The 13,367-nt window shown below is 44.1% G+C and overlaps 1 protein-coding gene across 2 annotated transcripts in view; it reads left to right on the top strand.

Moving 5' to 3' along the window:
- LOC311244919 (E3 ubiquitin-protein ligase TRIM39-like) overlaps positions 1 to 9,140 on the top strand; it is a 35,397-nt gene extending 26,257 nt beyond the window's left edge. For both annotated transcript variants that reach the window (XM_084334614.1, XM_084334615.1), the window contains one exon: positions 7,282 to 9,140. In XM_084334614.1, coding sequence (XP_084190740.1) covers positions 7,284 to 8,840 — 1,557 coding nt within the window. In that variant the 5' untranslated portion in view covers positions 7,282 to 7,283 and the 3' untranslated portion in view covers positions 8,841 to 9,140. The remainder of the gene's footprint in view (positions 1 to 7,281) is intronic.
- Positions 9,141 to 13,367: the final 4,227 nt, after the last annotated feature.

Raw genomic sequence — 13,367 nt, 5'->3', positions numbered from 1 at the left:
CCTAGTTATTTAGCTGGAGCTGCGCGTGGGCAGAAATGAGACCCGCTATAGGATTTTCAAAATAAGACTGTTGTCATTCTATATTTTTAAAGAACATTGCCAGGCATCTCGCGGAACCCCTGGCAGCTCTCCGCGGAACCCCTGTGTGCCGGGGAACCCCTGTTGAGAACCGCTGTACTAGAGTACACACACAGTGGAGCTTGTTGCGTGGTGGCGATGTCTTGCAGATAATACAAGTACAAGTCTAATTATATAATATATATATTTATTAAAAAAAAAAGTATATAATTTTTTTTTAATTTTTTTTTAATCAAAAACGATCGGTATCGGATCGGTATCGGCCGATATGGCTCACGACGATCGGTGATCGGTATCTGTGGCAAAAAACGTGATCGGGGCATCCCTAGTGAATATAGAGGCCTGTCAGAGCGTTCCTGCCTGGGTGGATATAGAGGCCTGTCAGAGCGTTCCTGCCTGGGTGAATATAGAGGCCTGTCAGAGCGTTCCTGTCTGGGTGGATATAGAGGCCTGTCGGAGCGTTCCTGTCTGGGTGGATATAGAGGCCTGTCAGAGCGTTCCTGCCTGGGTGAATATAGAGGCCTGTCAGAGCGTTCCTGTCTGGGTGGATATAGAGGCCTGTCAGAGCGTTCCTGCCTGGGTGAATATAGAGGCCTGTCAGAGCGTTCCTGTCTGGGTGGATATAGAGACCTGTCAGAGCGTTCCTGTCTGGGTGGATATAGAGACCTGTCAGAGCGTTCCTGTCTGGGTGGATATAGAGGCCTGTCAGAGCGTTCCTGCCTGGGTGGAACTTGTGGCCGCCGGCCAGCTGACTCATGTACAGTCTCTGGTATCATTGCTGATGTCTGATGTCTATCCTGTGTCATCGCCTTTATTCTAATATCAGTCATTTCTGCAGCCCGGCATATCTCGATGGCTGATCCCAGTGTGAGATCTTTCTCTCTGAGTAGACTAGGTTTGCACGGTATACCGGTAGCCTGTATCAGTTCCGCAACCGTTTCCATTTCCGGGGTAGGCCTGATTGGCCGCAACAGGCACGTGACGCGCGTGGCACGCCCCCGCCGCAGCGGCAAGCGCGCTACTGCTGGAGTTCACTTCGCCTTTCACATCGCTGCCTTAGGCGAAAGCAGGATGAGAGAGCGTAGATTTCGCTGTGTATCATTTAATCATTTAACATTTGAAAGGCATACATTGTTGTCATACAGAAGTACAGAATACTTTTATCCAAAATGCTTCTTACTGTTACACTGTTAGAGACTGTGCTAGACCAAAGGTGGGCCGCGAGCAGCCACGGGTGGGCCGCGAGATGATTAAAAAAAGTCAGGCCACTGAACTTAGAAGCAGGCCAGGACAGTGTTTCTAGTTGTATTCTAAAATTCTATTCTATTGTATTCTAAAATGTGACTATATGGTTTTATATTAACTTAATAAATAAACAAAAACAAAAAATCTACTTATTTCAACGAACATTTCAAACTAAATAACAGATTATGCACATAAAACGCTGAAAACAACCGAAGCAACAATAGTATTTTAATGAGGCTATTATTATTATCATTATTATTTTGCAACAAGTTAGCCCTCTCATAAATAGCACATATAAATGAATAACTAACTTGAACTAACTTAATAGGATTGAAGTGGTATTTGGCTTAAAAAATCGGTCGCCTGGCGAAAAAAAAAGCCCGACGATGTGCATTGGGCCGCGGCTCTCTGACGCCTTATTTTCTGGGCCCTGGCCTGAAAAGTTTGGGAACCCCTGTGCTAGACAAATGAATGACTAATTCGGTCAGAAATAACGTAACTAATAACGTTAGTAAGCACTGCTTATATGCTTATTATGTCTGCGGGGTACAGTAAACGTTTCTCCCGGTACATTCTGAAGAGCACACCGCTGTATGTTGGAGAACCAGCGGTCTTCCGCTCCTCCTCACTCGAGTGAGACTAAAGCCGCCTGTGTGAGCCACGCGAGCAGGAAGGAGGAGATGGGAGTCCTTCCAATCGGAATATGTTGTTTCTTTACACATATGTTGGATTATGAATATGTCTTTATAGCTATGCTGCCAGGCTGGTCCGCGACCCTCCGTGCTGCGATCACCAGCGGGGAGAATATGCTCACGCAAGCGGCATCGCTGAGCTCTGGTGACGGTCTTATTGGGGCTTATGCCGAGAAGCAGTAACACAACATTGCAACTGTTGTGTTACTGCTTTCTGACCGAATTAGTCATTCATTTGTAGCTATAAAGACATATTCATAATCCAACATATGTGTAAAGAAACAACATATTCCGATTGGAAGGACTCCCATCTCCTCCTTCCTGCTCGCGTGCCTGTCACGTGCCTGTCGCGGCCAATCAGGCCTACCCCGGAAATGGAAACGGTTGCGGAACTGATACAGGCATACCGGTATTGGTATAGTACAATACCTTCTAGAAGCAACCTTCTGGAATGAAGAACAACAAACTCTAGTTGGGACGGGAGCTGGCATGGCTCGTCCGGCGAGTGTTGGCATCGGTGGCACGACTGCAGTGCTGATGGGGGCTGCTGTGGCGCGCAGCGTTGGTTGTCGTGGCCATCGGCAGTCGCGGTGAGGATCTTTGTTGATTGGCGTTGGCTAGCTGGCTTTGGCTAGAGTTGTGGTTCGCTAGCTGTGTGGGCTAACGTTAGCTGAGTTTGCTGGCTAGCTGGCTGGTGTTGGTCAATAAAGATCCTCACTGCAATTAGTTAGTTATCATAAGTTCATAACCATCGGCAGTTGCAGTGGGGATCTTTGTTGATTGGCGTTGGCTGGCTAGCACATTTTGCATAGGGGGAACTCGGCTGACGTTGGCTTGTGTAGCTGACGAGCTGTAGTTCTGGTCGGGGCTGGCTGGCTGACGTTGATCAGTGGGGATCCTTGCTGCAATGGTTGTGGTGGCTGGAGTTGCGTGCTGCGGTGGCTCCTGTCGGTGCTGTGGTCATGCCGTTGATGCCAACGTTCGTTGGATGAGCTATGCTGGCTCTCGTGACTACAGTTCCTTATACGAGCATTAGAAAATGTCCACAATGCTATTCGCAAGAATAGAAAATAAATTGAAAAGCCTAATAGGGCTGCAACAACTAATGACTAATTTGGTAGTCGACTAATCGAAAACCAATTATGTTTAAAAAAAAAGAAAAAAAAGGATATATATATATATATATATTTTTTTTTTTTTTTTTTTATCTACCTATCTTTGTGAAAGTGGCTTCTCAGCTCTGGTCCAGCTGAAGACGGAGCAGAGGAACAGATTGGACATTGAGCATGACCTCAGAGTTGCTTGTCTACCATCACCCCAGACTTTGAGACTCTTGTCAGGACCAAACAACAACATCATAACATGATGATCCCATAGCAAATGAAAATAATGACTCATGAAACATTTGAATTTGGATCTTAAGCCACTTTAAATGAAAATGTATTTGAAGAACAATACAGCAATCACTCATAACAAGATAAATAAATTAAATAATACAAATTAAAGTGGAAGTGTACTTTAAATAACTAAAAAAATTATAATAAAAAAGAAATAACTAGCAGCATCTGCCCCCAGCACCGCGGCTGATGGGGCTGTAACTTGGTCCAGGACCAGGAGGGTGACGTGGAACAGCTGTAAGGGGAGAGGGGGATGAGTCAGATCAGACAGACTTCTAGGTCTTTTGTTTGCTGTGTGTGAGAGGAGTCCGTGTGTGTGTATGTGTGTGTGTCTTACTCTGATCGCTGTGTGAGTGAGAGGAGTGTGTGTACTGTGTAATTTGTGTGTGTGTCTTACTCTGATCGCTGTGTGAGTGAGAGGTGTGTACTGTGTAATTTGTGTATGTGTGTGTGTCTTACTCTGATCGCTGTGTGTGAGAGAGAGGAGTGTGAAAGTGTGTGTCTTACTCTGATCGCTGTGTATGTGTGTGTGTCTTACTCTGATCGCTGTGTGTGAGTGAGAGGAGTGTGTATGTGTGTGTCTTACTCTGATCGCTGTGTGTGAGTGAGAGGAGTGCGTGTGTAATGTATTGTGTGTCTAGTCTGATCATCATCTCCTGCAGGGGAACAATGTTTTCAATGTCCAAAATTTGCTATGGGATCATCATGTTATGATGTTGTCTGGAACCCTGAGAAGCCACTCTCACAAAGATAGGTAGTGCAAAAAAAAAAAAAAAAAATTAAATACATTTTTTTATTTTTTTTAATAACTAATCGACGCAACAATTTCTCGTCAACGATTTTTTTATAATCGACGTCGTCAATTATGTCGACTAATCGTTGCAGCCCTAAAGCCTAATAATAAGCTATACATAGCCTAAACTGCCGTGCTGAAAGCTAGTAAACACAGCATCTCTATGGCTTAGTCACAAACGTGATTTATACAGAGACATTTGACAATTGCCCATTAATGGTTCATACATACTGTATAAAGACAACGGAAATCTATTTTATTTTTGTTAAACAGCCTACAATATGACATAACCTAGTTCTAGATTATGATAGGCTATAATCAGTCTCACTCATCAAAATGTTTTCTAGGTAACTTATGGTATCTCAAACTAATTAGGCCCTCTGCTATGACAAATGTATAATAATAATAATAATAATACAACCATACTTTTTCTACCCCTTGAATTTTTTAACTACAGAAGTCTGCTGCATTTGGCTCACATAGTGACTCCCCCCACTCAGAAGCAACCTAACCTCCGCTTTTTTTGAGCAGCATATAAAGTACACAAATTAGTCCAAAGATGATAAAAGGCTCAACTGGGCAGTCGCAGAGTTCATCTGTATGGACCAAGTTCCAATAGTTGAGAAAGCTGGGTTCAGAAACCTTGTACAGCAACTGTTTTGAGTGCAAAAAAGTTCTCCAGCATTTTAAATGCCATTGCTTTTAATTTATTTATTCTTGTCATTGTTCATTGTGTTTTAAAATAAAGAACAATAATGACATCTGAGAGTTTTTCCCTGATTCTGATCGAAAGTATCGAAATTAATATTGGTATCGTATCGAAACTAAAATGTTGGTATCGTGACAACCCTAGAGTAGACGATGGCGCACACTCTCATCACACACCCCCAGCACTACTTTGTTTCTTATCAACTCCTCTCTGAGTCGCCCATAATCACAAGACGAAGCCTTCTCCCTCAGCCTTGTTATAAATGAATCTATGGGTTCCCCTTCATCTTGATTGCATTTCCCAAACACATATCTTTCAAAAATAATGTTCCTTGTTGGCTTAAAATATGCCTCTAAAGCAGCAATGATGATGGCCACGTCCTTCCCCTGGTCTGCCGTAAGTCCTAAATTATGTCTGTATATATGGCGACATTCACTGCCCATCAAGCGTCGCAAGGTTGCTGCTTGCACCTCCTTTACCTTGTCCTTCAATCCCGCTGCCAGTATGTAGTCCTCAAATTCCGATCAGAAATTATCCCAGTTACTTGCGAGATCGCCGCTCATCTTCATCTCCTTTGGTGGTAGTATCGCTGTTGCCATGGTGATGCTATATTTTGTTTGTAGCTTAGCTCGCCGCAAACGCTTACTGCTTCACTCGATTTCCTGCACAGTAGCGCACCATACCCGTATAATTACTCACGTAATTATAGCCACTTCTGACACCATGTTTGTGTTAAATAACGAGACAGGAGGCTAGAGCGTGTATATCCACTGTGCGTCTGTATTGCCAACCCATACCACAACAGCATAGCTTACATCCTGGTCCCTGCTGGAACGTACAAACACACACCATTGTGGGGGGGTTTATATAACAATCCCATTCCCTTGTAACAGTAGTGGGCGTGTCGAAGCGCAATTGTCATTTCATAATATACACGGAGCAGTGCGGACCTTCAATTTTAGAAGCTACAGGTATGACATCTAACTATTCAGCCCTGCGTTTGACAGCTCTGTGACAACTTATCTCACGAGTCACGCTGTTTTTATGTGTAAGGAAAACTCTGCGAGCAATGGTCTAAACGCACGTCGTCGCGGTAAAAACCTCTCTCCCTCTCTCGCCGCTGTTTCTATGTGTAAGGAAAAGTCTGTGAGCAATGGTCTACTCTAAACGCACCTCGTTGCGGTAAAAACATCTCTCTCTCTCTCTCTCCGCTGTCTCTATGTGTGTAAGGAAAAGTCCGCGAGCAATGGTCTAAACGCACCTCGTCGCGGTAAAACTCTCTGCCTCTCTCTCTTTTTTTTTATCTACTTTTTCTCCCCATTTTTCTATTTTTCTCCCGTCCTCAATTTCGTATTGTCCAATTCTACCCTCCCCTCTCTCGAACGCTGTTAGGCCATGCCTCCCACAAGCCGGCTGCAATGTGGACGAAGCCTTGCATCACGTGTCCCCTCCGGTACTCGAGGAGGCAGCTGTCGCATCTTTTCACCTGCACAGCGTGAGGGTCTGCGTGATTCTACTGCGCAGGCGCACCAACCGACCTGTAGGAGTCGCTGTCCACAACGTCCGATCCTCACCCACCAGCTTCCCAGTTCCCACCCCCTAATACTGCCAATTGTATTGGTATGAACGACCAGCCAAGCTGGTAGCAACGCCGAGAGCTGGGCTCGAACCCAGCATCTCCTGCGTTGGTGGCGAGCGCCTTGCCCACTGCGCCACCTAGCCGCCCTTCTGTCTCTCTCTCGAAAACTCTGCAAGCTTTGCATCCCCTCTCTCCTGATTCCTGATCCTATTTCATTCAAAAGGAAGATATTGATGGACATTAGCTATAGTATATAGCTCAGCAGCTGTAACAATCATTTGATTATTTACTTTTCAAGTGTCAAAATATTAATTAAAATTATAATGAATTAAAGAATTGTATAAAGAACTTTCCATGTATGTCATCTAATAATATATTCCATTACCTTTCCTATCTGTATCGAAGTCAAAATGTTGGTATCGTGACAACACTACAACATACAAAATCAGCTGGACAACCTATATCCTTTGTCTAGTAGGCATGGACCAATGTGTGATTTTGGTGGTGCTATTGCACAGATGTTTGTGTCCCTTAGTATGCACACACACGCACAGTATAATATGCATGTAATAAAAGTTTGTTAATAAACTCTGGTACTTTTTTCACTGCACTCCTAAATTTCTTTGTGTGCTCCTAAATTTCTTTGTGTGCTCCTAAATTTGTTCATTTAGGAGCACATGTGCTCCTTGGGAAAAAGGTTAGCGTAGAGCCCTGCCTATGTGTTTGGACACAGTGAATGGTTTCTGGCAGCTATACTGTATTTATCATTTGTTTTTCTCTGTTCACAGTTATGGCCAGTTCCAGTCTCAGTTTCAGACTGTCAGAGGATCAGTTCCAGTGTTCCATCTGTCTAGATGTGTTCACTGACCCGGTCACCATCCCCTGTGGACACAACTTCTGTAAGACCTGTATCACAGGCTACTGGGATAGCAGAGACCGCTGCCTGTGTCCCATGTGTAAGAATGCCTTCGAGAGGCGACCGGATCTCAAAGTCAACACTTTATTCTCTGAAATGGCCGCTCACTGCGCTAAGGTTAATAAACTGGCTTCAGTTGAAGATGAAACCAAGCCTCCGGAGCGAAGTCATCTTGTTGAGTCTGGAGATGTTCCTTGTGATTTTTGTACTGAGAAAGGGGTCAAGGCTCTGAAGTCCTGCCTGGTGTGTCTGGCCTCTTTCTGTGAGAGTCACCTGCAGCCTCACCAGATCCTGGCTTCCTTCAAGAGACACAACCTGATTGATCCTGTGGAGAACCTGGAGGACAGGGTCTGTAAGAAGCACAAAAGGCCTCTGGAACTGTTCTGTAAGAACGACAAGATGTGCGTGTGTTTACTGTGCATTTTCTCTGACCACAAGACCCACACGACTGTACCCATTGAGGACGAGTGTGAAGAGAGGAAGGTAGAACTGGGAAACACAGAGTCACAAGTACAACACATGATCCGGGAGCGACAGGAGAAGGTTCGGAATATCAGGAACTCTGTCGACCTTGGTGAGAGAAACACATCTGAAATCATTAAGGCAGCTGAAAAGACCCAGAAGGCTTTAGAGAAACAGGCTGAAGAAATCATCAAAGAGCTTGAGGAGGAGATCAACATGTTACTGAGCAGGAGCTCAGAGCTGAAGATACTCTCACACACCGAGGACCAACTCCACCTCCTCAAGAGCTCTGCATCCCTCTGCACCCTCCCCACAACCCAGACCTTGCCTGGAAGGAAGCTCCAGTTTGACCGAGGCCCCGTGGAGGCCGTGAGGAGAGCTGTGGAAAAGATGCAGAAGACGCTCTCTGAGGCACTAGAGGCGATGGGAGTGAACACCGTGAGACAGTATGCTGTGGACGTGTCTCTGGACCCGGACACTGCTCATCCTCTACTCCTTCTCTCTGAGCACCGCAGACGAGTGAGATGTGGAGACGCCAAACAGGCTCTCTCCCGTATTCCCAAAAGATTTGAGTACTACGCGTGTGTCCTGGGGAAGGGAGGCTTCGTCTCTGGGAGATTTTACTATGAGGTCAAGGTGACGGGAAGCCTCTCCTGGAGGATAGGCGTCGTCACAGAGTCCATTGAGAGGAAGAGCGGCATCACGTGGAAACCTGACCGCGGGGTCTGGTCTGTGAGATTGCACAATGGTGTGTATAAAGCTTATGCTGACCCTTCTGTCACCCTCTCCCTGACAGAGACGCTTCAGACACTAGGGGTGTTTGTGGATTATGAGGCCAGAGATGTCTCTTTTTACAACGCAGACACTGGAGCCAACATCTACAGCTTCAGTCGCTGCCCATTCTATGAGAAACTGTATCCGTTCTTCTGTACAGACAGGTACCCGCTGACCCTCCGACTGAAGCAGTGATTTGACAAGGCAGATGATTGGCGGCGGAGTGAGGGGAGTATGGTGTATGTTGGACTGTATGACCTGGACAATGAAAGACAGGGGAGGAAGCAGCAGTAGGAGAGAGAGGAAGTGAAGATGGGGGGCGGTAACATTATTATTATGATTATTAATAAATAATATATGAATATGTGTATTAATAATCATATATATTACTAATAATAATAACATCAACAATAGCATTAATAATAATAATATTGATATGATTATTAATAATACATTCGATTTGTGCGTTTCACAGTGCTCAAAGACTCTTTACAGAATGGGATAATACAACTGGGTCAAAACTCAAAAGCAAAATGAGTGAATGTGGTTTTGATGCTGTTTTAAAGGACAGTAGGGTGTTGGCACTTGGCAGGTGGGTTTTGATGCTGTTTTAAAGGACAGTAGGGTGTTGGCAGGTGGGTTTTTGAGGCTGATTTAAAGGACGGTAGGGTGTTGGTGTTGCTGATGTGAGGGGAGGGCATCCCAGAGGGAGGGGACAGCTGCTGCAAAGTGCAAAGGCCCTGTTGCCCCAGGTCTGGAGCTTGGTCCTGATGGGAAGTAAGAGGTTGGTGTCAGCAGACCTGAAGAGACAGGTAGGGGTGTGGTGGTGGAGGAGGTCAGAGAGCTGGAGGAGGTGGTGGAGGAGGTCAGAGAGGTAGAGGAGGTGGAGGAGGTCAGAGAGGTAGATGAGGTGGAGGAGGAGGTCAGAGGTAGATATGGTGGAGGAGGTCAGAGAGGTAGAGGAGGTCAGAGAGGTAGAGGTGGTGGTGGAGGAGGTCAGAGGTAGAGGTGGTGGTGGAGGAGGTCAGAGAGGTAGAGGTGGTGGAGGAGGAGGTCAGAGAGATAGAGGTGGAGGAGGAGGTCAGAGCTAGAGGTGGAGGAGGAGGAGGTCAGAGAGCTAGAGGTGGTGGAGGAGGTCAGAGAGGTGGAGGAGGAGGTCAGAGAGCTAGAGGTGGTGGAGGAGGTCAGAGAGGTGGAGGAGGAGGTCAGAGGTAGAGGTGGAGGAGGAGGTCAGAGGTAGAGGTGGAGGAGGAGGTCAGAGCTAGAGGTGGAGGAGGAGGTCAGAGAGGTAGAGGTGGAGGAGGAGGTCAGAGAGGTAGAGGTGGAGGAGGAGGTCAGAGGTAGAGGTGGTGGAGGAGGTCAGAGAGGTAGAGGTGGCAGGCTGTTGAGGGCTTTGAAGGTGAAGTATTTACATACATTACATTGTTTGGGAACAGGTGATTGATAGGGGAACGTCACCCAAATCAAGAATTCCAATGTTATTTCTATGTCCTAGGAAAGTTCAATCAATATTTGTGAACATGCGCTACTCTCCCCCAAAGCCAGAAACCAGAGAAGTAAGACTCAACTTGTGACGTCATCAGGTATAAAGTCTGGAGCTGCTCCATAGACAGTAGAAGGAGACTGATTTTGTTCTGTTGATTTTGTTCTGTTTTTGTTATTGCACCAACAGGACCAATTATTTTTATATACCTAATTTTGTGTTTTCAGTATATGTTGATCTTTTATTTTTTACCCTTTTCTTAAAATGTTTCTATTCATGTTCTCTTATGTTTGGTGATAGTTGGGTTTTTGATTGTTTAAGAATTAAAGTAATTCATCTCTAAAGCAACATTAAAGAATGGCTCCTAATATGTCAGAATCAGCACCTTACAAACCACGTCCATTATACTAACTGTCTGATACTGAATCTGATTCTCTAGAAGCTCTGAGCTCAAACTACTGATGGACAAAGTGCATAAAGATGGCTGACTCCATTCCCTGTGGTTAGGGGTTCCATTCCCTGTGTAGTAGAGTAGAAGTAGAAAGCTTTATTGTCATTGCACTGTAACACAGTACAACGAAATGTGTTTATGCAGCACCTAACAAATTATACACACACTACCACACAACACATTCCATGTACCCATACACACACTACCATACATACATTAGTGTACCCACACACACACTACCACACCACATTCATGTACCCACACTCTGCTACACATGCACTTATCACAAGAACAAAAATAAAAAGCATTGCAAATCTTTTTTTTAAATTATTATTATTATTCGTACATGGAATTGTTACAGTCCAACAGTGTCTTCATCTTCAGTACATATAGTTCACTTAATATGATCCACTAAATTCCATGACCGAAAGGAACAGGAAGAAGAAAACTCTTATTGTACCTGCCCCTACACACATACACTGATACTGTTCATAGTGCAATGTTTACCAAACCAAACAAAATGTACATACTTATGTTGCAGAAATGAAAACATCAACACAATGACATTAACATAAATAAATACATTTTGTCTGTTAGTTAAATTGCATATTTACTGAGGTTCATATACTGTTGTATTATATCATGTATTATTCTATATTATACCTCTATATACTATATAATTGTATCATACAGTAGAGAAAAAGATATTGCACCTTAGTAGTCAATGACATTATTGCACATGTCCCAAACATCTGTCGTATTGCACAGACATGTATATATTATTTAAGCATTACATCACGCGCAGGAGTGGTTTGTGACCAATAAACCATGCCTAGGGGTGGTCGTTAGGCCCGAGGCGCAGCCGAGGGTCGTTAGACCCCCCTAGGCATGGTTTATTGGTCACAAATCACGACTACAAGTGGTGTAAAGCTTTTATACAACTGCCAGATTCATCCAACCTTATTTCTATACAATAAACACACATTAATCGAAGATTTATTGAAAAAACCATCCGCCAGAAAAAGTAGTTCCCACAACTACAAAAAAGACAAGTTGCCTCCATGTGGAAGCAGCTTGAAGTGCATCCAACCAAACTAACACATCCAACTGTGTATTATTGGAATGATTGAGAGAAGTTGCCTCATGTGGAAGCAGCTTGAAGTGCATCCAACCAACTAACACATCCAACTGTGTATTATTGGAATGATTGATTGAACATTTTATTACCAGATGCAGAATGGGTACAATACAGTACGGCTCAATACACACAATTGTTAAGGGAATGCAGACCTACTTTCCATAGAACTTCATTCTTAGATGCTTCTATATAAAGTAGGTAAAACAAATTAAAACGTTTTCTTTGCCCTATAGGAAAAAAACGTTTTCTTCGCCCTATTTTTTTATTTATTTCTTTTAGCCTAAACTTAACCAGTTGGAAACCAGGGGTACAGTAATAAAATTAGCAATCAACCAATCAATCAATTCAATAGACCATGCTCACTTAAAACAGCGCTGCTTCTCTCTCAGTCTGACTCCCCCGCTGTTGCAGACAGGAGTGTGTGTGCGTGTGTGTGTGTGTGTGTGTGTCACAGTGTGTGTGTGTATGTGTGTGTGTGTGTGTGTGAGAGTGTATGTGTGTGTGTGTGTGTGTGTGTATGTGTGTGTGTGTGTTTGTGGGTACGCCAGCGTCGGACAGTGTGAGAGTGAACACTGCAGTCAGTGGGAAGGAAGTAGAAATTTAAATCAATCAATCAATCAATCCGCGATTTTTCTTTTGTTCTAGATTGACTCAAGACCCATCAATTACATCATCCAACATTGTTTAAAGGACTAACACATTCCCCTTGACAGAATCGCTTCATATTTAGTCGTCATGGTGCTATCAACATATCCATTTGTTGTCCGCGATCTTGTTTTCTCCCGGAGTGAGCCGGGGAGTGATATGTGATTCGGTTGTGGGCGGGTCCTGAGCCCAGGACCGTGGATTGTTGCCAATAAAGACGTGTAAATGGCCAATCAGAATTGAGAAATTTGCATGCCGTTGTATAAAGTGAGGTAGATGTCGTATTGCACAGACATGTATATATTATAGTGAGGTAGATGTCGTATTGCACAGACATGTATATATTATAGTGAGGTAGATGTCGTATTGCACAGACATGTATATTATAGTGAGGTAGATGTCGTATTGCACAGACATGTATATATTATAGTGAGGTAGATGTCGTATTGCACAGACATGTATATATTATAGTGAGGTAGATGTAGTATTGCACAGACATGTATATATTATAGTGAGGTAGATGTGGTGGCAATAGACAGATTGCCAGCTCCAGACAGTTGGCCACAAACTCATGCAAAGTCAATGGGGTCGAACTCCTGTCTGCACAAGCTAAGTGAAGCTCACTGAAATCTACTCCACAGTGCAACACAGAATAGATCTCAGTGAGCTTCAGTTAGCTTGTACAGACAGGCGCTCGAGCTGCATTGACTTTGCATTGGTTTGTGGCCAACTGTCTGGAGCTGGTGTGAGGAACAGCGTGGATTGTGCTGAGAAAGGACTCATTATTGCCAAGTAAGAAATGGAGCTAAGGTTCCAAAAATCTGAACTGTCCCTTTAAGATGAGATCTTTGTACATATCCATGAGGACATCGTATAGTCAGCAGCACACAATGTATGAGAACAGACATGATTAATAAACAAATACATTAATTAAAGGGGAATTCCACCACAAAGCAACATTTTGAGGCGTAACTAATGAATTCTCTGTTGCCAAAGCGCGCTCTG

The sequence above is a fragment of the Notolepis coatsorum genome (genome assembly GCF_963971535.1).
Source record: "Notolepis coatsorum genome assembly, chromosome: 18".
Taxonomy (NCBI): Eukaryota; Metazoa; Chordata; class Actinopteri; order Aulopiformes; family Paralepididae; genus Notolepis; species Notolepis coatsorum.
The sequence above is the reverse complement of the archived record's forward strand: the minus strand, read 5'-3'. Positions and strand labels throughout refer to the sequence as shown.